Here is a 27,647-nt window from a genome sequence, read left to right as displayed (position 1 = left end):
CATGAACTGCTCCAGCGTGGGTCTCTCCTACGGGGTGCAGACCTTCAGGAGCAAACTGCTCCAGTGTGGGTCCCCCACGGGGTCACAAGTCCTGTCAGCAAACCTGCTCTGGCGTGGGCTCCTCTCTCCACGGATCCACAGGTCCTGCCAGGAGCTTGCTCCAGCGCGGGCTTCCCACGGGGCCACAGCCTCCTTCAGGTGTCTCCACCTGCTCCGGCGTGGGGTCCTCCACGGGCTGCAGGTGGAATCTCTACACCCCCTCATCCTTCCTCCATGGGCTGCAGGGGGACAGCCTGCTTCACCATGGTCTTCACCACGGGCTGCAGGGGAATCTTGCTCCGGCACCTGGAGCACCTCCTCCCCCTGCTTCTGCACTGACCTGGGTGTCTGCAGATGTTCTTACATCTTCTCACTCCTCTCTCTGGCTGCAAAAAGCCCTCTCTAACTGTTTTTGTCTTTCTTAAATATGTTATCACAGAGGCGCTGATTGGCTTGGCCTTGGCCAGCGGCGGGTCCGTCTTGGAGCCGGCTGGCATTGGCTCTATCAGACACAGGGGAAGCTTCTAGCAGCTTCTCACAGAAGCCACCCCTGTAGCCCCCCCGCTACCAAAACCTTGCCACACAAAACCAACACACAGTGAAACATCAAATATTTGTTTAAAAAAAACCCCAAAATCTTATGGGAATAAAAAACTTGTATTTTATATTAAGCAGAATTATTAAGAACAGAATCTAGTGTAAAAATATTACACAGGCTTTACTCCCAACTCTTCTTGTGGGTACATGACTAAGTACAGAGAGCAGACTTCAGCCTGTTGAGAAGCTTGGCTGACAGAGTCCCTCAGGAGGCAGTCCTGAAGGGCAAAGGAGTCCAGGAAGGCTGGACACTCTTTGAGAAAGAAATACTAAAGGTGCAGGAGCAGGCCATCCCCATGTGCCCAAAGACGAGCCAGTGGGGAAAACCAGCCTGGCTGAACAGAGAGCTTTGGTTGGAACTGAGGATAAAAAAGGAAATTTATGACCTTTGGAAGAAGGGGCAGACAACTCAGAGGACTACAAGGACATCATGAGGTTATGCAAGGAGAAAATTAGAAGGACCAAAGCCCAACTAGAACTTAATATGGCTACTGCCATAAAAGACAAAAACGTTTCTATAACTACATTAGCAACAAAAGGAGGGCTAAGGAGAATCTCCATCCTTTACTGGATGCGGGGGAAACATAGTGACAAGGAACGAAGAAAAGGTATTTAAGGCTGCCTTTGCCTCAGTCCTTAATAGTAAGACCAGTTGTTCTCAGGGTACCCAGCCCCCTGAGCTGGCAGACACCGACAGGAAACAGAGTGAAGCCCCCATAATCCAAGGAGAAATGGTTAGTGACCTGCTACACCACTTAGACACACACAGGTCTATGGGGCCAGGTGGGATCCACGCAAGGGTACTGAGCGAGCTGGCAGAAGTGCTCACCAAGCCACCTTCCATCATTTGTCAGCAGCCCTGGTTGACTGGAAATTAGCGCGTGTGAAGCCCATCTACAAGAAGGGCCGGAAGGAAGATCTAGGCCTGTCTGTATGATCTCGGTGCTGGGGAAGGTTATGGAGGACACCATCTTGAGTGCCATCACATGACACGTATAGGACAACGAGGTGATCAGGCCCAGTCACCATGCGTTTATGAAAGGCAGATCCTGCTTCACTAACCTGATCTCCTTCTGTGACAAGGTGACTCACTTCATGGATGAGGGAAAGACTGTGGATGTTGTCTACCTGGATTTAAGTAAAGCACTTGACACCGTTTCCCACAACATTCTCCTGGAGAAACCAGCTGCTCACAGCCTCGATAGCCGTACACCTCGCTGGGTAAAAAAGTGGCTGGATGGATGGGCCCAAAGACTTGTGGTGAATGGTGGCCAGTCACAAGTGGTGTTCCCCAGGGCTCAGTGTTGGGGCCAGTTCTCTTTAATATCTTTATCAATGATCTGGACGAAGGGATCAAGTGTACCCTCAGTAAGTTTGCAGACAAGCTGTGCGGGAGCATTGATCTGCTTAAGAGTAGGAAGGATCTGCAGAGGGATCTGGACAGGCAGGACCAATGGGCCAAGGCCAATTGTATGAGGTTCAACAAGGCTCCGTGCCGGGTCCTACACTTGGGTCACAACAACCCCATGCAACATGACAGGCTTGGGGAAGAGTGGCTGGAAAGCTGCCCAGCAGAAAAGGACAGCTGGTCCCTTATAGCAGCCTTCCAGTACCTAAAGGGGACCTACAGGAAAGATGTTTTCATCTTTCATCAGAGAGACTGTTTACAAGGGTGTGTAGTAACACAACAAGGGGTAATGGGTTTAAACCAAAAGAGGGTAGATATAGATTAGAAAATAGGAAGAAATTCTTCACTGTGATTCTGGTGAGGCACTGGAACAGGTTGCCCAGAGAAGCTGTGGACGCCCCCTTCCTAGAAGCATTCAAGGCCAGGTTGGATGGGGCTTTGAGCAACCAGGTCTAGTGGAGGGTGTCCCTGCCCATGGCAGGGGGGTTGGAACTAGATGATCTTTAAGGTCCCTTCCAACTGAAACCATTCTATGTTTCTATGATTCTATGGGGGCGTTGGTCATGGAAAATGAACCAGCAGCATGCTCAGCATGCCCAAGGCGGCCAACAGCATCCCGGTTTGTATCAGAAACCGTGTGGCCAGCAGGACTGGGGAAGTGATAGTCCCCCTGTGCTCAGCACTGGTGAAGCCACACCTCGAGTACTGTGTTCAGGTTTGGGCCCCTCAGTACAAGAAAGACACTGAGGTGCTGGAGCGTGTCCAAAGAAGAACAATGCGGATAGTGCAGGGTCTAGAGAGCAAGTCTTATGAGGAGCAGCTGAGGGAACTGGGGTTGTTTAGCCTGGAGAAAAGGAAGCTCAGGGGAGACCTTATTGCTCTCTACAACTACCTGAAAGCAGATTGTAGCCAGGTGGGTGTTGGTCTCTTCTCCCCAGTAACAAGTGATAGGACAAGAGGAATGGCCTCAGGTTGTGCCACAGGAGGTTTAGATTGGATATTAGGAAAAATTTCTTCACCAAAAGGGTTATGAAACACTGGAACAGGCTGCCCACGGAAGCGGCTGAGTCACCATCCCTGGAGGTATTTCAAAGATGTGTAGATGTGGCGCTTAGGAACATGGTTTAGTGGTGGACTTGGCAGTGCTAGGTTAACGGTTGGACTTGATGATCTTAAAGGTCTTTTCCAACCTAGAAGATTCTACGATTCTAAGTAAAAATGTAACTACCTACCTTTATGAAAACATCCTCGAAACTTCAGAGAACCCATCACACCACTATTTGTATGCTCTTTAGAGTAAATAACTCATATAGCAAGCCACAAAACAGCGTTCCCAGTAGGAAAATGTCACGCTATTAAGGTAAATGGTTTTTGTTGCTCTTTAAGAATCTAAAAAAAAGAAAATGTGAACTTCAAGAGATGACTGTCATTAAAATTTTTGCTATACTCTGTGTGTTTTCAGGAGACTTCTGTCAAGCTATAATTAACATAGATGAAGCTGGGTGTTTTCAGCCATACAGCCAGAGACTTTCATAATTTATATAGATAAGAAAGTGAAGGCTGTAAAATGAACTTGACAAACATTCATGTGGTTCAGTACAGATGACCACAACTAACTCACTATTAACAGAATTTTTTTAAAGTCCCTGTAATAAAAGTTCTGCAAATAACAGCCACAAGTCTAATGCAATTTCCACATTCCCCCAACTTCAGCTGCAGCTTTTAGTTCACCTTCCAGCAAATGATGTTTTCCCCCAGCACTGTTACAGAAAGAGTTTAACAGTTGCACTTTACAAAGCACGGGCCCACCAAAAGTAAAAAAAAGCATGCACTTCTGGCAGCTGCCATCCTGAGGTACAAGCAACAGAACAACTAAGAGCCTACAGCCCAGAAAATCCTAATATCCTTGATGCATTTGGCATGAAAGACTATGCTATAAAACGGTGACTAGTAATTTATAAAGTGGCAACATATCTAATTGTGCAAATCATGGCAGTAAGAGGTCTTTCCATGAACTAACTTAAATCTGATTCAACAATCTGTAGAACAGCGAAGACAGCAGATTAAAAAGATGCAGATATTTGTAAGCAACCTTTCTTCTCTCCTTCCATTTCCCTTCCAGGAAATCTCCTCAGTGTATTTCCTTGCTAGAAAACAAGGATACATAGTATTTGCTGAGAGAAGGGTAAAGAAGTGTTGTACAAGCCAAAATGGAAAGACTGCCCTCCTAAAATGGCATTCATCTTGGTTGGAATTATGTTACAGTAAGAAAAAAAAAAAAAAAAAGAAAAAAAAAAAAGCAAGCTGTCCTGGAATGCCTAATGTTTGTGTCTCCCCAGTCAGTACCAAAGAAAAACGAAAAACTTACTTTTTAAATTCAGGTAGTTGAACACTAAATATTCAAAATATACTACTGAAATGAATGGATCTGCAAGTGTTCAGCACCTTTGAAACCTCTCACGTACTTATATCTCTTTACATGACCTTGTCAATCAAATGCAAGGCAGAAAGACTTATAAATTTAGCAACTGCTTTACGTAAGCCCAAATTTAAATTTCACAATACCTAAAGACAACTAATCTTGTGGTAAAAGGAGCTTGATGTCCATCAAAGACTACACCACTGATCACTAGGGTGAAGTTTAGACACAAACTTGAATCTACTTTTGCAATGTGTCTGTTTGGTGAAAAATCCCCACGTTTTAGTTTTTGGTGCTAATTCAATACTTTTTACAAACACTCAATTCATTTAAAACACACACACACAAAAGACACATTTGGTAAAGTGATTAGTTCAGACTCCAAGTGCAGACAAAAGACAGAGTAAAGCGAAGAGTCTAGAGACAGGTATAAAATTACAGATAAGTACCAAATACACTCAGCAATTTCTTAGCAGAAAACGTCATAAGGATTTTAAACAGATGACATTTGCATTTGCAGTAGTTAGACTGACAGAACAGATGTACTAAAATCCATTAAAAAAAGCCTAAATCTGAAAGACTTGTCATGGTTTGTTAGGGCCACGATTTGCACATCTGCAAAATGAGCTCAGCGATGTCTCTCTCTGAGAAACAAAAGTGCATTTTCAGAAAGAAAATTAAACACATTCATGCTGCAAAAAAAGTGAGGGAGCTGTTATAACCTACTTCATAATTACCTGCATTTTGAAAGTGAGTATAAAAATGTATGTAAAAATAGTAAATGGTTATTTTAAAGTTATTCTATTCATTGCCTTCAAATTCTAGTTTCAATAACTGACATGACAAAGTGATAAAGACAATACTACTGTCACAAGGCCTGGGATAGTTTCAAAACTGCAGGTTGTCTGGAATAGCTGCAAATTTGATGATGACTCATTTAGCCCTTTATCCTTCAATGTGGACTTAATAATATTCAGGAGCTTACTATATGGACACCTTTCAAAAGAAAATTACAGTTACAAATTTTTTACAATGTTCAGAATTTTCTTGATCATCCAAACAACAGTATTTAGAAACAAGCTTTCGGGAAGATATTTCTTACCTGTTCATTATTTCAGTCAAAAGTTAGCTATTAGAGAAAATTTTCAAGCAGAAGACTTCTGGATAGCAAGATACTCTCTTGCATGAGAAACATCGACAGAGATCACAATAAACAGCTGAATTACCCACATAAGCTTTTAGGGTATGTGTTTTGATGCCCAGAATAAGAACAAGGTTACAGCAGAAAACTAGAACCTGGGAAAGAAATTACTGCTTGGGAAATTGCTCAGAAAGACATGAAGACCCACACTGAAACATACTGGACAAAATAATATTGAGAAAGTGGACTATGAAAATTTTCATTTGGACACACAAATATTGCTCTAAAAACTAAGACTAACATGGATATACAGCATGACTGGGAGGAGACAGTAGCTGAGACCACTTCGCTCCCAGTTACTCTATTTTACCCTGAAGTAGCCTGTCTAAACATCCAAGCAGATGCAGCCTGGCTGCCACTGCAACAAAAGAGACAAAAGTCATGGCTGATCAAAAGAAACCTGAGACAGTCACTGCTGAATCCCCCAGTCCTTAAAAACAGAATTAAGAGGTAGCTTAGGAAGCTGCTGAAGCTACCATTTGTTGGCTTAGCTCCTTGTAAAGCAAGAGGGACGAAGGGAGCCTCCCTGAAGCCAGCTGTCCCAAAGGACTACATAACACTTTCTCTCAATTTGGACAATATGTCCAGTTTCTGCAGACGTTCAGCAGTTGTCTGTTAATTGCTGGGGAAACTAAGATTCGAGTTCACACCTGAGTGATTTACCTCCTTCCAAGCTTCCAATGCACTCATTTACTTCTGGACCTTTACTTTCTTTTTCCAACTGCATGCAATTATGTATCTACATAAGCTGAAAAAGTGATACTTGAGTACCATTAAAAGTAAAGGAGGCTTGGACAAGCTTGCTACAATAGGTCCGATTTTAATAGAGAAGAGAGCAATGGTGCAAAAAGAAGAGAACTTTCTGCCTGACAGAGCCACAGCTTGCCCCTCTGGCAGCCCAAGTATTCTGGCTTTCAGATGATATTGGAAAGCTCAGTATGAATTACGAGACAATCTCAAGTGAACAGCAGCAGCCACCCACAATTAATATTACACTTCTATCTCAGAACACAAACAAAAACAAACTGCAAGACAAACCCAGCTTTTCCTCAGCATTACGCCATTTCCCAAAACAGAAAGGTATAGTATTTCAGCCTAGCTCTAAATTTCCCTACTTTTTTTATTAATTTAGATTTTGGTTTTACATTTCTCTTATGAAGCATCAATAACAGGGAAAGATTAATATAAGCTTTGATGAACATCATAATTGCTTTACAAACCAGAGCGGTAAGAGAATGTAGTATGGTCAACAACAGCAAACAAGAAATTTGGAAAACACATTACCAGTCTAAGGATTTTTTAATGGATATATAGTCACATTGCTGATTATTCAAGCAATTACAGAATATGACATTCAGATCTCAGGTTTCTTTAACTAAAATCTATTCACATTGTTTGCTTTTATCAGCAAAAGTAAATTTCAGGGGATTAAGTTTCAAAACTTTGAGATAATTAAAGCAGTCTTGCTCTTTTTGCAACTACAAACATCACCTTTCAGAAATATAATTTAAGCTGAATCTTGAAAATTGAGATGACTTGAAAAACAACTCACATTTTGATATAATGGCACCACAATTAAAAGACTTTCTGATACAAGAATAAATAGGTCTCTGCATTAAATTTACTAAGTAGCAATTTCTAAAGATCCTATATTTAGTTGCAAACACACTGAAATTAATAACTCATCCAGGAACCAGTCTTGCAAATAGTCCCTCTAGACGACTGTATTAGTCCCTAAGGACTACAGACTAGGGCACTAGTCCCTAGTCCCTACAGTCTATGTACAAGTTGTACAGGATCACCTTCTAAGTTAATCACTGCATCTTCATTTTCTTTATGCTGTTGCCCTCTAGAATAGTTTACAAATAAATCCTCAGTAAATACATATATACACATATTATACCTGTAGATCAGCCATTGACCTATCAACTGCATAGCAGTATTTTGCTGAGTACTTGAATTTACTGAAATTTCAGTGCAAAAAAGTACAAAACATCAAAGAAGGAATTTCTAAGAAAAGTATAAAACTACACTTCTGCAGTTCAGTGTTTCAGTCTAATGGATTTGTGTTTCTGGCTTTACAATCTCTACATTTTGCTACTGATCTTCATAATAAACCAAAAATGTTGTCACCTGGCCTGGGAGAGTGGCTCTAAAAACCGAAAATGTTGCATATCAAAAGACTGCACTAGAACATCAATATTCATTTTTAGAGTTCATTTCTAAGGTTCCTGCCTGAAGAAATAATCCTCAAAGAGAAGAAAAAAGTGACATGTCTAACTTCACAGTCTCAGAGGGTCTAGAACACTCCATTCTTTTAGAAAGTGAGTTTCAACACAGAAAGTAATTGCTTGGGAGAACTCTAGCTTCTCTGTAAGGCATTGTGTGCTCAGCAGGATACAAATAAATGCCCACTCTCAGAAGGAGATACCTCTGCAATCACTCCTGGCTCTCCAGAGGAAGGAAAGGCATTTGCTCCTTCTTTGGGGAGGAAAAAAAAAAGTCCCAAAGTGTTTTGTTGGTCTGATTGAGAAAAGAAAGATTCTGGAATCACTTGGTATCTTTGGGATTTCAAAACTAAAAAGATGTCATGGTTCATTCTTTTCCTTTCTCCCTCGTTTTTTACTTGCCGCACTTCATTTTTATTTGCTTAGAATGTTTGAACTCAAGTTACTAAGCACTTAAATGATAACCATATAATTCCTCAATGTGTGGCCTTATTCTTCAGGAGGTCAGCCTATACAATTATCGGTTTAATAGAGTTTTAGGTGTAGATACCATCAGAGCAGATGTCACATCTTAGAGACAAAGGCGCCATTTGGAATCTACTGATAAGACCCTGTATATTTTGTGTAGGAAGCTTCTAGATGCCTTTATGGCCCTAGGAACAGAGAAAGGAGATATAGAGGGTTCTACTTTTGTTTTATTTTTCCTTTTTGATAAATGGAAGATGGAAATAATCTCTTTTGGCTATTAAAGTAGTTCAAACATTTAATTTTAGCTATTCTGGCTCTAGGTTCTGGAGTTGACTGCAGCAACGTTAAGGTCCTGGCAAACTTTGTGCTGAGATCTTTATGGGAATATCCATATGGGAATGTAATAGCTGGCTGCTGCCATCAGAGGAGAGACTACAAATGAAGACACTATGCTCTTAAGTGCGAAAGAAAAAAATAAATTAGTTTTACAGATGTGCACACATTCAAATATCCAAAACATTTTCTCTGCCTTGAATAGCTTCCTCATCCTGCTGCCATACAGTACAAAGAATTTTCCATCTTAATATTTGGAGACTGTTTTCTAACAGGAACTACTAGATAATTCGGTAGTTTCCTAATAAGCAGGATAAAGAAAGTTTATTATTATTTAAAATTAAGACATCAAACCAATTATTTCTTCCTTGTTAAATTCTCTACAAAAAAGCCTGCAAAAAAAGATGTATGTAATAGATTACTGTATATTCAATGACCAGCTGTTTTAAATTTGGATATTAACTAATTCACTCTTTTCTGTGTGCAAGAGCTGAATGATTTAATAAATTCCCATATGCCCCAACACGTGCCAGCTATACTAGGTTATCAAAAATCCAGCTGCTGTTATGATAATAGCTGCCAATGCTAAAACTACTGAAGAGAATAATGAATCAGCCCAAGTCAACTAAGATATAAACTGACACAGTTCTCACATAAGATACGTGGGAATACAATATATTTGTTAATTAAAAACTAACACTGACCCATAATCACATGAAAATTAAGTGCCAAGAATTCATGTGCATTGCTTAGCGTGGAAAATTAATGCCCAATCAACCCATACAAAGACAAGCAGCTCCATTCCATCAGTCGTCCCAAATGCATAGGAATGTTCTATAAATTACACGTACAGTTTGCAAAACAGATTCTGTTGTGTCGCAGTTTGCTTTTCTTTCTTACATATCATAATTCCCATGCAGCTCTTCATGACATGTTTTACATCGCTAGACTGCTGGATTTTTCAATGATCATGAAAAATTAATTATGAAAATGTTTATGAAAATTTGATTCTTTTATGTACACATATTTTAATGCAAATTAAGAGTCAAAGACACAACTCCACCAGGCTTAATTCATTAAAACACAAACAACAAAAAAGCAGATAAAGAGAGAAAGTAGACAAACAGCTGACAAATAATTCTGCAGACACTTATTTTTAGGACAATCAGTGCAGAAATATCCATCAAAATATGTCACTATTAAACTTTAAAAGCTAAGAAAAGACTTCTTTGGATACTAAATTATTACTTGTAGTTACAAAAGCTTTGCAGGTAAATGTAACTTTCATCTTCAGGTCAGCATAAGTAAACACATGATGATACACTCTTATTTCTCACTATTAGCTCTGTTGTTAAGGGAAATAATTTTGAAATTATCCTAGAAATCACCAGTCCCATAAGCAAGATTAGAGTATTCCTATATGAATGGAAATGTACATCAGCTATAGGACATTAAATCTCATTAAAAAAAAATAATCCCAACAACAAACCAACCCATTCATATTTGCTGGAGCTGGATCATCTCCAGTACACAAAGTACACAATGCGCAAAAGCCACATTAAAGAAAACTTTAATAACTTTAACTTCAAGCAGTCTATATATAGTAGTTTAAGCACAAAAATATTTAAGAATGTATTATTTGAAAAAGATTAGGAATATATCGACAAATTAAAAGCATGTCATGCAGAGATTTAAGATGTTTATAAAAGCTCAAGCAAAGGGGCTAACCACATCAAGGGGCTTACTGAAAACTCAAAGACTTTGAAAGCTTAAAGAAGCTCATCATCTTAATGATGAAGTTGCAAGTAACTGTGTTTTCAGCCACATGTTCTTGACATTGGGAAAAAACCAATACTGTTATTTTTTCGAATATTAGTAGACTTACTTTTCTTTAAGGAAATCCACTACTTGTTTGAAGTCTGCCACGCAGTATTCTCTTTTCATGTCCATGAGCACACTGTCAGAGGCTGACTGGACCGGTATGTGCAGAAAAGCATATACTCTTGGATGATTGAGAATCTTTGCCATTTCCTAAGAGTTATTTAAAAAAAGAAAAAAAAGAAAAAAAAAAAGAAAAAAGAAAAGAAAAAAGAAAAAAAAGAAAAAAGCTTTAAGCATTATGAAAACAATACACAAAACTCTCTTAATATACGGGGTAAGTATCAACAGTAATACTTCTGAAACCCAAACAATACTGAGTTGCAGTGGTTCAGTTTCAAATAGTAGGGACAGGTGAAAGTGGAAGTAATTTTGTGTTTAAAGAAAGCAAGCTATCGGATTGCATTTCCTTTGAGATAGGGATGATGTTCCCCACGTAGTATTGGTTGTTCAATTAAGAGAAAATTTGAGAGGTAAGGTATTGTGAAAGTTGGTGCTCTCAGACAGTGGTTGTTTTCAAATTCAGAAGATGGCAAGGGTTAGGTGCTATCTTGTCAGAGTCAAGTAAGTTCTCAGATACCAATATGAGAATGTCTCTAATTGGAGTACCCTTAAAGCTGGCCATTTGAAAATCTGCTCTAATACTGGTCTGAAATATGTTACCTGTGTTATTTCAGAGATAAGACTCCAGGACTTAAAAGTGTTCGGCTATAAAATGGATAGAATTTATCAGAGGGCAGCTAAAAGCAGAGAGACAGCTTGAAAAGAGACAGAGGATGTTATACATTTTGTACAAATACAAAAGGTCAGAAGAAAACAAAGTAAAGGTAATAGCAAACTGCAAAGAAACCCCCAAATCAAAGCCAAACCAAACCCTGATTGAGGCTTGCCAGGGCGATGGGACATGAGATAGAGAATAGAATATGCTGGTCACATTTCTTTCATTTTTATTATTTACACAATTGAGGACATACAGTCTAGCAAAAAAGTTTAAATATTTTTAAAAGTTGAGACAAAACAGCATCTAGATTGGGTGCACTATGGTACAATAAGGCCTGTTAATCTTTACCCTGCAAAAAAATAAGTGAACTTGGACAAAGAACCATATTACACACACAACCAGGTTTTCACTTCAGGTTTTCCCCTTCGCCCTGCGCACTGAGCATACAGGACATGGCCTGGGACCGAGCGCTGCACTGCCTGCTCTTCTGCCATGTGTCTTCTGAAGGCTCCAGGCTGGCTCACTCAGACCGTTTCTCCTGTTTTCTTTGACAGCATAGACATCCTGTCTGACAACACATTCTGCTGCCAGATTTAGTTGTTAAGTTGCAACTATTTACAAATTCTTTCCAGATCATTAATCAGCAATATTAGTCACGCATCTAGATTTTCTCTCGGTTTTTCTGCAAGGTTGGCCTAGATTGTTCAAAGAGAAGGTAAACACGCCTGTGCCTTTTAACTTTCAGGTACCCGCCTTTTAAAAGCACTGATTTTTAGAGCAAGAAGAAAAAACGCTCTATCAACACACACCTTTCATCTGACAAACATATGTGTACAAAACCTGAATGCTCCCAAATCACTTTTGAAAGCAGTTTTGAAAGTTCCTAAGAGAAGTGGTTATATTATTCATTGGAATATCTACTCTACCTCAGGTACGTAAACTAAACATTGCAGTAATAACTATACTGATAATGGAGGGCATAGTTTCATGCACAGAAAGGCTGTGTACATTGAACCTGGCTCTCAGTGGAAGCTGGAGGTAGCTGGCTTCATGAATAAAAGAGTAAAGGAAAGGCCACCAGGCATCCAGACAAATGTTATGCCTCCATTTCAAATGGAAACATTTGCCTAGGCCCTTAATAATTTTAGATGTTCAGCTAGAATATATTTTCAAATTGAAACGGCGTAGAACAAGTTCTGTAAAATAAAGTAACAACATGAGAAAAACCTTCCTTCTCTTTTAAGCTTTAGAAAACACTGTAAACGTAGCTTACATGAAGCATCCTAGTAGTCACCTGTGATTTTTTTGCTTATCAGTAATAAAATATGTTTCTAAAATATGAGAAATGGCAAAAGGGCTGAAATCTAAGTTATGTAACACAAGCCTATTATTCCACTTACCTCTTCATTCACAGCACATCATTCAATCTTCAAAAACAGATTTATGATACAAGAAACTAATCAAAGTCAAGTTTCATAACATGGTTCTGAATCTGACAAGTTCTTAAATATAACTTGCCCTACAACATAGAAAAAAAAATTAATTCTTTCTCACTCCTCTCAAATTTGGCATCTTCTGAATTACAGCCTCTTCAGTATGTGATCACTTTGTGAATTCTTTTTGAAGGTAATGAACTATTTATTGGAATTTCTAGCTACAAAAGTGTTATTTTATTCCAGCTTTTGTAAGGCTTAGAAGCATTTGATAGGAAAAACGCCCAGATTTCGATCCCAAAAAAACAGAAGCGTTATTACATTTAAAAATTTAACATTTTGTTCTTTCCCCTTTGCATTCATACTAAACAACACTTACAGTTTTAAGAGTTGCTTTTTAATCTTAAAATAGGGATTGATTCTTTCCATGACAGTAGCTACTTTTAAATAGCTTACAAAACTAGTCACACATTGCAAGCCAGCAGGAACTAAAAAAAAAAAAAGAAAAAAAAAAAGAAAAAAAAAGAAAAAAAAAAGAAAAAAAAGAATAAAAAAGAAAAAAAAAAGGCATAACTACCTCGTGTTTACCTGTGTTAAAGACACTATACATAGTAAAGAATGAAAAACTACCTTGTTTTACCACAAAGTCGTTTTTTTAAAGTCACAAGTCAGGAAATTCTCTAGTTATGTGAAAACGTTGGTTTCACGTGTCTTCCTCTCTTCTTTGCCTTAAAAAATGGAAATTTTGCTGCAAAGTATGGAAAGTGAAACCCAAATTCTAAAATCTAGAAAGTGTTTTCCTGTCTAGAGGATCTCAAAAAAACACCCAACCAACCCCAAACTCACCAGTTGCTTATCTTTACGGTAATGTGCAGAATCCTGCTGGTCTCACATTTGATCTCCTTCAGTGGGACATGACCAAGACAGAACTTTTAACTATGTTTCCTGTAAGAGGAACTAAACCAACAGTGTTCAGCAGCCATAGTTAAACAAGACTCTAGTCAGAACTGCTTCTTCTAGTTATCCCCCATTTAAAAAAAAGAAATCATATGGCTTCTGCAATCACTGTTGTCGATATCTTTTAGGATTAAGAACACAATTGCTGTCACTTACAGTAATTTCCCTTGGCTCTGTACTAATAGGACACAAAATGCCTGGTATTAATTAACTGAACTTTTCAACTGTCACTACAGGTCCATGTTTGCAGTAAGAGTCGTGAAAGTAAGCTCAAAAACATTATTGGTAATTTTGTTTTAGAAAGATGCACATCAGTCCCTCAATATCAAAGAATATGCATTCTTTAGAAGGTAAATTGCTTGTTGGTACATATCAGAAATGCATGTACAACACACACTACGTACCTGGAAACCCTAATACAGCCTAGTTACTGTGGTCACAGGTCTCAGGTACGTTCTGGACACTCAAAGCTCTTTCTAGAGAAGAGGAGGTTGCAAACAACTCTTTCTACTGTGAAGTGTTTTCTTTGCTGACTTTCTAAAGCTACACAAAATATGCTACATGCGTTTTAAGTAATAAAGTCCAATTGAGTATATTCCTGTATTTTCAGGCATAGACCTGAATAAAAGGACCCAATGATAAACCGATTTCTCATCAAGAACTTCAGGATCATAATTATTAACTTGGTGAATTTATCAGAATACAAATTATTAACACAAACCAAACAAACACAAGACAGAAAAACCTGACAACTCACTGTCTGTGTGTCATTTGCTTTCTAAGTACCACTACTGTTCTTTAATTTACACCTTTTAGAACCAGAAACTCAGAGGAAGCAGTTCAGAAGGAAACAGAATAATGAACTAAACAAAAGTTTTGTATCATTACTGCAGACATCTGGATAAACCAATCTTCCAGACTTCGTAAGTGGTCAGATATAAATACCACAGTCCAACCCAGAACTTCAAGGTAAGATTGTTCCAGTCTTACCTTTAATCCTCCCTACACCTAAATGCACAATGAACTACTTTACCACACAGATTTGATTAAATTACCGCTATGTGCTGAACAGTCATACTTAGTCAATGCTGACAGATTTTCCCACACTACAGATTGCACACAGAATACTAGATTTCATCACTTAATAAAACTATTAGTTAATATCCCAGAGAGAACTTGACGGACATCATGGGCAAATGCATAATTGTACTTAACAGCGTCTCAACATTCTAAGCTTAACATCTGTTTCCTGTTTTTTATAAATATATATACATACTTTACAAAGTGCTTTACATTGCTAGATATAATTACATATCTCAGAAGAAAAAACCGCAATATTTTATTTCCATCTGGAAATAATAAAGGAACAAATTTTTGAAATTATATGACTGTGAAAGAAAACTTCTGTCTTTAATCAAGACTGAAACAGCTGATTACCTTTTCCCCCTATCTCCTGGAATCTAATAATGAGTACATGAACAAAGGGAAGCACTACACAAAAATGACATTTCATGTAGGAATGAAAAGGTCAAAGAGTAGCACAATTTGTTTCAATATGACTTTACAAAAAATAAAAGTCATCTACACTTGGAATCTAACAATATATGCGAAATATCCTTTAGGATACTGATCACATAGGAAATAATTTTTTCCATTTCTTAGCAGCTGGAGTACATTAGAACACAAGGCACACTGCCAGAAAGATTTTTATCTAGTCAGTATATTTTATCCCAGCAATTACAATACACAATTTTAACCACCTAACCAGAAAATCAATCCTTCTGTTTGTAATGACACCAGGCGCAACCATAGAGAATCACAAAGACAATAAACATCGATATCTGTGCATCTTTATGTCAGTACCAGCAAGCTATTCAGACAGCGATTCTTTCCCCTAATCTACAGTAGGCAAAAATCCAGTATTTGAATTCTGCCTCGTGTTTGAGTCACGATGATCTGAGTAACTTGCTTCCTAGCAAAAGGATTTTGTCCACTGCCAACAGCAAAGCCCAAAGAAACGCTCATCCATATGGAAACATGACAAAATGGCATTCCCTCAAAACTTCTTCCCCTTGTGGCAGATGTTAGTTTGGGATATGTCACGAGGAGTGTCTGGTGACTGTTGTCTTTCAGAAGCCCAGTGGTGCCACCACCAGCACGGTCTGGACAAAAATCAAGTGGCTGTGGTCCATTTTATAAATTTCTCTGCTGCAGTGCAGTTCAGGAACAGATGTGATCTAGTGATGCAGGCATGGCAACGATGATACAGTATGATCGAGTCTGGAAAGCCCGTAACAGTTTTGTTAAAACTAATGAACAGGGAACCTTCCCCCGGCTTCCCACCCCCCATGAGTAATGGTGCTGTAAAAAACAAAGAACATGTAGGATGTATAATCACACCTCCCCAAGGACACTGGTTGGAAGGTAATGCCTCCCCCTCATCTGTATATGGAGCAGGAGAGATGTAATGAAGCCATATGACGGACAAGCTTAGCAGCAACCCATATCCCATGTAATATGACATGACTTATGGCCAGGTCTTTACCCTATCATTCTGCAGCAGTTAGAAGCCCACACAATTCTGACCAATGTAATTTGAACCTTAAAATCAAATCTTTGGGCTGCCAGATGGAGAGCAAAAATCTGTTCTGTCATATGGGAAAAATGCCTTCTACATTACCAAACAAAAAACTGGTATTAGCTCAGGCCACCCTTAGAAGTGGATGTAAACCAGACTGCAAGCCGTGATTTGCTGATAGGAGAACATGCCGTCAGAGCCATATGCTCAGCTGTATCTGCTCCCAGCTGTTCTCCAAGGTGTGGGATCCAACCTCATAAACCAGACAAACCTAGCTAGCTAAGCAATTTTTTCTCCCTTGTGGCTACCTATTAAGCCTAATCTCTTAAAAACTTAACCAAGCCAAACAAAAACCATCTACATGCCTTCAAAAACTTGCCAGATCTTCTTTTATTAAAAATGAGGACAGGCTAAGAGGAGTTCTTGCAAAGAAGTGACAGATAGCAATGCAATACATTACTGTATTTCATAGTTCAAAGCTTCAGCTGAGGTTTGTTGCATCTCTTCCCATGAGTCAGTGCACAAACAAGGAACACCCAGCACCAAATACTAGCTACCTGATTTTTACTTTTAAACACAGAAATATCAAGAACTCTCCTATTCAGTTAACAAGGACATATGTTTCTCACCAAGATACGGCTCAACCTGCATAGACATGGTATCCCCAAGAACAGAAAGAGCCTCTGCAGAGTACCATTTCTTGCATTTATGTGATAAAAACAGTAGTTCCCAGTACAGGTATTCTAACCTGGGTTTCCGAAATAATTCGTGATAAGAAAATTGGTATCCCTATCACAGCCTGCTTCCAATATAAAAGTAGGACTGACTTTACATTGGGTAAAATGTAAACCATCAGCATCTACGTTGGGTAGATGCTGACTGCTTATTACTCAAGTCTGTATGGAGCTGTGATCCCAAGAACAACAACTGAGTCTCTGCAAGTGTCACCCAAACACAGGTGATTCAATAACACATCCAGCATTAATAGCATCGCACTGATTTCCAGAAGGTATTGTACACCTTCAGTTCCCGTGTGAACCAATGGCAGTTGTGTGGTTCGCAACACACAGTGAACGGTTCAGTGCTTCCAAAGATGAAAACTGTTACTGTTGCTGCTTCAGCCGTCATTACATCAATCCTAAGGCGATTTTGTGGAGCTTCGGAGTGTTGTTTGTCCAGTTTCAATAAACAGAATCACTTAAAGGTAAAATGTATGTTTCATTAACGGCTAGAGTGATGGCTTAATGACTTACAGCCATCCAACCAAGTAGCTAATGCTAATTCCTTCTGAAACGATTAATTCTGATGTTCAAGAAAATACACACCTTTTCATTTTCTCCATGGTGCTCTCTAATTTCTCATCATCAAGCACTCCTGAAATGCAATGGTTTTTTTCCAAAGTAAATTAATACTCCTCTTTGCAGTATGTATTAGAAACACATATTGGGAAGTTCCCTAAAAAGTTGATTTATTGCAACAGCACACTGCTACTTTAAATAACTCTCCGTCTCAATCATATTTTATGCTAATAAAACCTTGAAAATGAATTAAAGTGTAGAGTAGCTCACGCTTACAATAGGTGAGTAGGACTGTCACACTACCTTTTTGTCTTTAGAAACCTGGATGAGTGAAATGGATTGCTAGTTTCATCCAGTACCAGGAAGCCTCCCTATTGTTTCCCTCCATTTCAAACAAGCAAGTACAACACCTAAAATAGCATCTGCTTTAGCATGTTACAGTGGAAGGAAAACAGTGAAAGGTTTTAATCAAAACCTAAACCATTAGGCAAGTGCTATCACTTCCTTTGTTTTGTAGATATCCAATTCACTGAGCTATATTTCATAGCAAAAGAGATTAAAAATATTCAAAAACATAATGACAAGATTGATACCATAGAATTTACATTCTTCAGCAATTCTTGCATATTTAACATAACTAAACTAATTGAATTCAAAGACTGGGTAGAAGAGATTTTGTGTCTTTTTTTCAATTCACAATGGTACAGAAGCCCAAAGCCAGTATTATGTGCAGCTTTATTAAACGTTCTAGAACACATTATATTTCCTTTTTCTTGTTTTTTAAAGAACAATCACCTCAAAAAAATTGCAAACTTTTCTTAAAACAAATGCCAAAGCCTAATGAAGCAAGCAGTCTTTCTGAAGATTATGTAGATAGTGTTGCAAAGCACAGTGAATGTGACAACTCATCTATCAAAGAAAACAAAGGGGTTTACGCATCTAAACTAAACAGAAGCTTTTGGAACAGCATGGAGAGTAGCTGAAAGAACTTTACTTATTACAATATAAATAACTAGGAAAGTGAGATCTTATTTGTTTCTCAGCCAAGGCAGAAATATTAAAAGATGGCACAGTTTGTTATGCAAGCCATATATTTGACAATAGCTTCTACCCCAATACCTTGAAGCACACGGCAACTGTGCTTATTTAGTAAAAATGCAGTTTCCCATTCCTTGAACAAACCGCTCAATTAATGGTGATTTTTATTCTCTGCTAGTAACCCATCAACAAACTAAGCCACAGCTCCAAAGGTCTGCTGGGATGAGACAGTATTGTAAGTAATCAACAGACAACCTGACACTCAACACAAGATTGAGAGTGGATCTGTCTGCATTTAAATACTCTTCATTCTTGTGATATCTAACAAGCAAGAGAAACATTCATATGAGCAAAGCATAATTAAGGTACAGTTAACATGCACAGCTTTAACTGGTCAAGCAATGTGCGACTTAATGTTAACCCCTTTTTGCAACACCAATTTTTATGCACAGATTATTAAATACGGCAGAGCACTAGATGCATGCATAAAATATTCTGTCTTGAAGAACTGAACCTTGCATAAATAAAAACAGATCTTTCTCTATGTTTCTCAAAGCATTTTTTCTACTAGCGTTACAAAGAACAGGAGCTTCATTCCCAGCACCACAAATATTCCCTTCTACATCATCAAGCAAACCTTTATTGTTCATCAAAGTTCACAATACAGTAACATTATTAAGGTTTTTAAGAACACCCAAGATTCACAAATACAACATAAAACCTTCAAGAAGAGTAAGATGGGTTCTTACTTTGACATTTGTTAAGGCAAATCATATTCCGCCAGCTGACAGCAAACATGTCACCAAGCATTTATGGACATTAGGACCTGCTGAGCCCGAGTTCTTAAAACTCTAGATTAGAGAAAGTGGTGTGACAAAATGTGTCTCAAAGCACAGAAGAGATTAATTCCTTTCCTAATCCCATAATATCCAAATATACATTCTCTCTGGGGTGAGTTCACCACTGAAGAAGTTCCCATGACACTATGTTGTGAGGAATAATTTCGAGGAAACGTCCTATATTTGGAAACCCCAAAGACAAAGAACGCTGTAAGAGGAAGAACAGGAGAGACCGAGTATTTCAATATTTTAAAAAAAAAAAAAAAAGCTGGAATACACAGAGGAAGCAAAGATGTACACACAGCCTCCATAGGATGAATAAGCATTTAACATGATACCAAAGGAAATGGTAAGTACCCCTCCCCCTGCCTTTTTTTGTTTCTTTCTTAGAAGCCCAGATGCAACTGCCTCTCCTCCTCCTCCCCTTAATATCTGAAAATTCTTTCAATTTTACTGCTAGCAAGACAAACACAGTTTGCATAGAGACAACTATGCAATTACAGCAAGGGAAAGTTGCATGGTCCACTGACTACAAAACACTACAAAACTCACAGTAATAAGAGGTCAGGGGCTTAACTATTCATTTATTTAAATGTATGCCACAGTTTTAATTTTTTTCTGGTGAAATCAACAGATTTTAATTGGCACTTTCAAATGCAGCAGTCTATGAAAATGACAAAAATAATACTAGAAACAAAGCAAATACATGCCCTAAAGGCCTCTTAATTCCTGAAATCATGCTGCCCTTTTATTTGCCGTTGAAGAATGTGTGCATATTATTCCCTTTTTAAACGCATTTCAAATCAGCTTACACTCTAGCTTATTCAAAACTGGAGCTTACGCACAACGCTCAAACACGTTCGGTGCACTCAGAAGAAAAAAAGAACAATATGGAAAAAAGAAAAGTGAAGTAGTAATTTTACTGTAATATGTATGTATGTATGCGCTGTGTCAGGGCACGTTTGAAGAAGCCATCTGTAGGGTATCAGCCTCAATGAGGTTAAGGAACATAAACACCAAGCTGACATGAAAAATCAAAGCAAAAGAGCAAAGAAATACTATTGCGACTCGTGGTACACTTGGCACACCTTATGCATTCAAAGATACTGCCGCCATGCAGACTCCATCTCAATGGCTGATGTATCACTCAAACGTCCTGAATTAATAACGCAGATAAAGCCCACAGATGGCACATGGTATGGTTTGAGACAGACTCATTTTGACAGGTGACAAAGATGACTACTCATCTAGTCATGTGAAATTAAGCACTTACGGGAATGGCAGGTGTGAACTGCCTCCTTTATACAGACTTGGAAGCAACCCATCACTCCAGAAAGTGCTGTACTAAAATCCCAGACAACTCTGGAATTACAGTTACGGTTAAATCTGCAAGGAAGGTAAGGTAAGGCTGAGATGAGAGGCCCTGCCCTTTCACAGTCTGGATGATCTGCGTTCCCTTCTGATCTCGACAGAGCCCCAGATACTGAACAAGAAAATGAAGTTAAAAACCTAAGGAAAAGTGAAATACATTCAAGGCAAAAATTAGTCTCTATCGCTATGCCATTAACATTTATTCATTTCAACCTACTATACATTTGGTTTCATTTTTGACTTTTCAGACTAACTCCTGTTCACCATTTACCTACTACTACCATTTTAATGGATTTTTCCCCAACCCTCCCTTCTCCATCAGTCACTGCGAGTGGATGTAAAACACTGTCTCGCTAGAGCACTAGCCGGTAACTCCATAATATGATTATAGAATAAATGCCTGGAAGTGACTTCTAGAGCAGGATGTATACCTTATGTCACTTTTGGTACATGTTGATACTATAGGACGATAACATCTTTGCCATCTGGCAGCCTGTGTATTCGAACAGTAGCTCTGTGCAAATACATATGGGTAAGAGTACACAAGGCAACTGTACACATGTGTGTTCAGGATTATAAGAGGGATCCTAATATTAACCTTTTCCTTCACCTTTAACATTTTATAAAATAAATAAACAAAAAAATTCTGAGGTAAAACATTTTTCCCTGACCAAAGTTCATGTCCATTTACTGAATTTTTTTGCCATGCAGATAAAATCCCAAGTTTTCCTCAATGCCATGTGGCATCAACATATTAAGAGAGGACAGACACTGGACAAGGGCACATATCTCAAAATCTCAGTTTGAGACTTCAAATAAGCAACCTATATGCTTCATGATGTATACATTCAGACTGCTAAGACTGTGAGAGTGTCCTTTGGAAAACACAATACTCTTTCCATGGGTTGGCTAGATTTTCTCTGAAAGGAAAACTGAGGATGCCTTCTGCAGCTAACCTGCAAACTCCAACTTCTTTCTCAGTCTTAGTACTACGATCAAGAGAAACAATGTTGGCGTCTCAGGTCCTTCAGTTATTTTAAACACATCAAATAACCCTTTGCCATACCAACAAATCTCACGCAGGAGAAGTCATACTAGCATTGGCTGTGTTCACATTAACATGCTGGTTGAAAGCAACAGTGAAATAGTAAAGTGCAACTTCTCACGCTTCCTTCCCAGCCATGGGTTTGTTCAGTCTGCAGGGTGACTTTGGGGCAGGCAAACGAAATTCACTTCTGAGGAAATCAGAGCAGTGGCCATACTCTAGGTTCACAGCAAATGTGCTCCAAACTCCTGGTGGGAACAGAGGGATTCAAATCAACTATCTGCCTTTGAAACAGCTTTGGACCATGGGTAGTGGGAAAGTTTGGTTAAGGGGATTAGATGTATTTTGAAGTAAAGGCTCCAAAATGCAGATAATGCTGATACAGTGGCTTCACTACCAAATTCTGTGATTTCTTGATCTGCTCTTATTACTGCATACTACTCACTAATGTAAGTGCAGACATCTTTCTTCAGCTGAGGAAAACAGCAGATAAAAAAATTTAGTATTTCACATTCTATCCAGAATAACTGTGATAAAGGCTCTTTCTCTAATGACTTAGCTCAGTATGCAGCATATCAAAAAGTGTTTAATATTTTGCATGACTATAAAGCACTGCATGGTTCCAAATAATTCTTTCTTTACAAACAAGAAGGCCCAACTTAATGCAGAATTTATCATTTGAAAACATATGGTTGCTTTTTATCCCAAAACTGTTCATGCTACATGCATCTGTAAGTACATAAGGCACTATTACCACCATATTTACTGAATAAAAATCTGAAAGTACTAAATTGTCAGACCGTACCACACAAGTATAATGATGATTTTCATAAGATTAACAGCCACCCCTGAAACAACAAATATCTTTAAGGACAGAACGGCATCTACCAACTAGTACCTGATGGCACTGGCTATGCCCAGTGAAAACTTAAACCGACTTCCTACCTATAATAAACCTGAGCTTGAATGTCCGCTAGCCCAGGCCCCCACATCTACCAAGCCCTCCAGCATGAGAGCTTCGAGGCCAGTTACAAGCACCTGCAGCTCTCCTTTGCCCCCTCCTCTGCTCTAGTCCCGCCACTCCTGACCCAAGCGAAGCTCTCCTCCTCTTCCTCCTCTCCTTGTGCCAGCTTCCAGCACCAGTCAAACAGCAGAGCTGTTGGCTGGCACTTCTTGGTGGATCCTAAGAGAGTGACTGCCAGGTACAGAGGCAGATGAAACACTCGTGAGGTGAGCCGCATTCTCTGTTCCTCCATTTTTACTTCCAGGGAACTTGTGAGTGTGGGCTTTATATTAATGAGTCGAAAGACTCATGGGGCAAAGCCCAGCCACAGACCTGGGCGTACAGCACAAAGGAAATGTTGCCAACAGCTTAAACAGCTCTCTGGTCATAATGCCACCCACGTACGCTTTCTAAGCAGACAATATCTCAGAGTATGTTTATGAAATAATTCTTTTGAGGAAAAAATAAGAACCTGCAATCACTTTTTGGCACTTGCAAATAAATTTCAAACTATATGCAGTTTATCAAAAAGTGGGCTAACTATTTTTTAATGAAAGAGAAAGCTATTCCGCCTATATACAGAAAACATATAATATGAAAAAGTCTTACTATTTTAGTCAGTGGATATATTTTCTTGAGAACCATGAAGACACTAACTAATATGTAACTGAAGTACCTCATGTCTAGCTACATCCTAAAGATCCACCCAAGCAACACAAACAATATAAGCTGGGCATATTTCAAAGGACTGAGGTGTGGGGCAAGGGGAGAAAAACCTGACACTGAAGATGCCTCCCCTTTGGGATGACTCCACAGGCTGCTATAACAGTATGTGCAACTTAGGCTTCAATTGTATATAGAGTGATACATTTTTAAATTTTCAGTCCTTCACTCAGTTGTATTATCCATAGATGGAACTTTTTTCCCATTCATTGAGGACATTAGCACTGTCATTGTAGTCTGAGCAATTCTTTGCTTCTACTGCAGCTGGGTCATCTACAACTCATGGTATTAATCTGCACGTCTCTGTTCTTTTTATTTCCAATCTCCTCCCATTCTAATGACTGAAAGATACAGAATCTCCAGCAAAGAGTAAAAGAAAACTATGAATTCCAAGCACACAATCCAGCCAGTGACCTGACACTTTGAATAATCAGACATCAAAATATATGGCTATTTGAAGGAAAACAAACATTTGTGAAATGTTTTACAAACTCATACTTCAGTACAAAACCATTTCTAATGATAGAGGAATTAATGCAATACTACACATCATTTTAGTATTTAAAAAAGATGTCTTTGGAAACTGGTATTTTTAAAAAATTTAACTTAGAACTGAGTGTCATTGGAGAAAGCAAATGTAGTTATAGAAACTTTGTTATTAGCTTTGGAGGTTACAAGAATAAGACAGACATAAAACTGGCCAAACCTTTTACCTGCAGATAAGCTCCAATAAAAACGGCAAAAACTGTAAATGAATCAAAATCATTGCTTTTAGGTTAATTCTCTAGGGAAGCTCTGTCCAGATCTTAAAATTAATTTATGCTTTTACGTGACTGCTGTTGCTCTATGCCACTTATCAGACATGTGTTCATTACTAAAGTGAAATAAACCCTTGCCTAGCAGTTGCATATGTACAGATGTATGCAATTGCTGAAAAATTCTGATTTTTAAAAAAAGACATGACTGTAACAACATTTCTTCTTCATTGGATATAAAAAATGACACCCTTAGTACATTTTCCCATGTAATTTTTTTTTGCAGAAAGCCAAACATCATCCTAATTAGCAATCTGACTTCTAACAAAATAAATTAATAAAATGCAGCACCTTTTAAAACAATTAATGAAAGATGTTTGCAACCAATAACACAGCTTCATACCTTTCTGACGAGATAGCAGAACTACATCTGGATTTTATCCTAATCAACTGACATGAAGGTTAATCAATTTCTCATTTCATTTATTTTGTTTTTGAAACAAATCATAGTTTTACCCTTTCCTCAACTGGAAAGTTAAAAGCACATTCCCCATAAAAAGTTTATTTTGTCTGGTGAAAATGTATACAGGAGACTGCCAACATTCCCTAGTGATCTTTCAGATATAAGCCTGTTAAGCTTGGAAGAGGGGACCTAGGCAAAAACACAGAAGGTAAAAATTCTTTTACAAATTTAGTTTGACAAAGCATCAAAATTATTTCACCAAATCACAAGCTCAGAAATTCTTGGTCATACATAAAACACAGAAGTGTGATTAACTAATCCTTAAAAATCATATAAACTGAGAATTTTATGAAACACTGGAGAGGACAAGCAACAGCAGATATTGCTCTTGTACAAAAAGGCTAGTACACACATAAAGCACGTTCTGCACAGCAACATTCAAGATACACGTTTTTGCTAGGCTTTTATGAACTCCTCTTGCTCTGTCATCACACTTAAAGATCCATTTTTAAAGAGATTAGAGTATTTTTCCTGAATATGAGTCAGGTCAAAGAGAGTCCTACCTACAGCACTTTCAAGAAAAATTAGAAGCAGGAAAATTAGAAATCATAAATCAAAACCATTCACAGATTTGTGACATGCTCAGACTCACTAACATGGCTACCGATTGAATGAAAGTAATATACTTTCCACCTTGCTCAGGTTATGTCAAATTAAGACTACTGCAGTGATCCTTGGCTCGGCAAAGCAGTTTCTTATTTCCAGCAACTGATTAATTTTTTATTTAAAAAAAAAAAAAAAGAGCTTCTGAGAGTACTCATAAGATGAGCAGCAGTGACAAAAGCAGCAGTCTATGCCAAAACACTTTTAATAATGTGAGTTAAAAATGAAAGCAAAGACACTAACTGTGAAAATTGCTAAAACTTGATTTGCTTTTGTACAAGATGCTGAGAAATGTTAAAATAAAAAAAAGAAGAGAAACTTGTGACAGAGTTTGAAACAGAATGCAAAGCTCTAAGAAACACAACCAAACCAACTCCTAAAGATTTCTATTCACTGTGTCAAGACTCTTAGTGAAGCATACGTTAAACCAAAGAATAAAATAACAGCCTGGGAAATTTTTTGCAGTTTTCTGCAGCTTGTATACTTTAGCTGGGGAAGTGAAAAACTGCTTATTCCTGTTAAGATGAGCCTCCTCTACCTCATGTGCTTTGGTAGGGAAAGGTGCAGTTACGACAGTTTAGTGAGAAAATACCATCCTTGACATCTTAAAAAAAACTTAAGTGCAACTATTAATTTTATAATATATTTGGGAAAGCAGCATGGACACCAGTTGTTTATCTGGATATTACTGATGCACATGGTTACAAAATTTACCTTAAGGGATATCCTTCCCTGCTTTTTCCTCCTTTTTAAAGTTAGGTTCTTTCTATAAAGAGTTCCTATGACTGTCAATAAATTAATTTGGTGACAGAATCCAACCAAACCAACCAATCTTTGAGACAAAATTCTCACTTCCAGCTCATATACATATGATATTCTTTCAAATTTACGTTGTTGTACACTTTGTTGCTTCTAATCTCATTGAACTACTTTGTTGCAATTTTTTTTTGACACGGATATACACTTAGAATTTCCATTTCTTATCATGGAAGTTCTACACACTCTCAGAATAGCATTTGACATACGATGATGAATACATTGTTGAGTGAGACCAGCATATAGTGTTTCTGGAAGTATTTGTCTGAAGTGTAGCAGGAAGACAAATTCAAATCCATAGTCCACTGCCAGTTAATGATATTTCCTTTAGTTCTTGAAAATACTAGACATACATACAAATGCAACATCGCTACAATAAAGCTCCACAGGTCAGAGCCCTCAGTAATATTACCATTCCAAAATGATTTGAATATCTTATTATCTCAATAACTTGCTGTGTCAGACAAATGGCTTAACACTATTAGTCTAATTCTATAAAACTTACTTGAAGTCCATAATTTTTTCAAGCTATCGCTTAAAATGAAATACACTATACACATGGTTCCACGCTGACTCACTCAATGAACGTCTATGCCGGCATATAAATGATTCTCCTTTCTTCCTTACCTCCAGATGCTCTAAAATATAGGGAGGGTTTGTCATGCCAAGCCTCAGCATAGCTCCCTCAGGAATAGCTTCAACCAGCTTCCACAGAAGCGTAGGGAGGTCTGTGCCAATGTCTCTGCCATAAGCCCCTGTGTCTTCACTGGTCAGCCATATCTCACAAACACCCTCTGTGAATAAAAGAAAGAGATAATTAACAAATCTGGTTTAGAGCTGTTTATTTTATCATACAGCTGCTCGCTCTTTTTAATGCAGTATTTCACAAGGCTATTATGCAGCCAGACTGGGTATTCAATTGCGAGGGGGTGGGAAGGAGGAGGAAGGCTTATCCCATGGGTAGCAGTGGGTTATTAAGTTCATTTTATGAGCACAAGAGCGCTACAACAATGCTGTAACTTATCATTGCTGTGAGGTGATTAACATTCACAGCCAATGACTAATTCTGTGCTGCCTCTACAGCAAGTCAGTCAAGTCCAGTCATTAAACACCACAAGCGACATTACCCAAGCAAAGACTTTGCACTAATGGCTGTTACCAGTAGTTAACTTATTAACTGGTAAGCTTCCAATAAGCAAAAATAGGTCTAAAGCACCATGACTAGCATTCCTCCTGGAATAGCTATTAAAAACTTGGATTCTTTAAATTATACAATTAGCAATGCAATATTAAGGTTGTACTGAAAAGGTTAGTGACCACTGCATGACCGAGTGATAGTGTTGGAGAAGCTGTTTCCTGGCAGTTCATACTTT

General features: G+C 38.3%; 1 protein-coding gene across 6 annotated transcripts in view; it reads right to left on the bottom strand.

Moving 5' to 3' along the window:
- Window positions 1-27,647, bottom strand: part of CDKAL1 (CDKAL1 threonylcarbamoyladenosine tRNA methylthiotransferase) — a 441,944-nt gene that overhangs the window by 150,611 nt on the left and 263,686 nt on the right. For all 6 annotated transcript variants that reach the window (XM_075745163.1, XM_075745164.1, XM_075745166.1 and 3 more), the window contains 2 exons: window positions 26,902-27,068; window positions 10,579-10,724 (listed from right to left, as the gene is read on the bottom strand). In XM_075745163.1, coding sequence (XP_075601278.1) covers window positions 10,579-10,724; window positions 26,902-27,068 — 313 coding nt within the window. The remainder of the gene's footprint in view (window positions 1-10,578; window positions 10,725-26,901; window positions 27,069-27,647) is intronic.

This window comes from Balearica regulorum, chromosome 2 (genome assembly GCF_011004875.1).
Source record: "Balearica regulorum gibbericeps isolate bBalReg1 chromosome 2, bBalReg1.pri, whole genome shotgun sequence".
In the NCBI taxonomy this organism is placed as follows: Eukaryota; Metazoa; Chordata; class Aves; order Gruiformes; family Gruidae; genus Balearica; species Balearica regulorum.
Note: the sequence above shows the minus strand (reverse complement) of the source record. Positions and strands in the feature narration are given on the sequence as shown.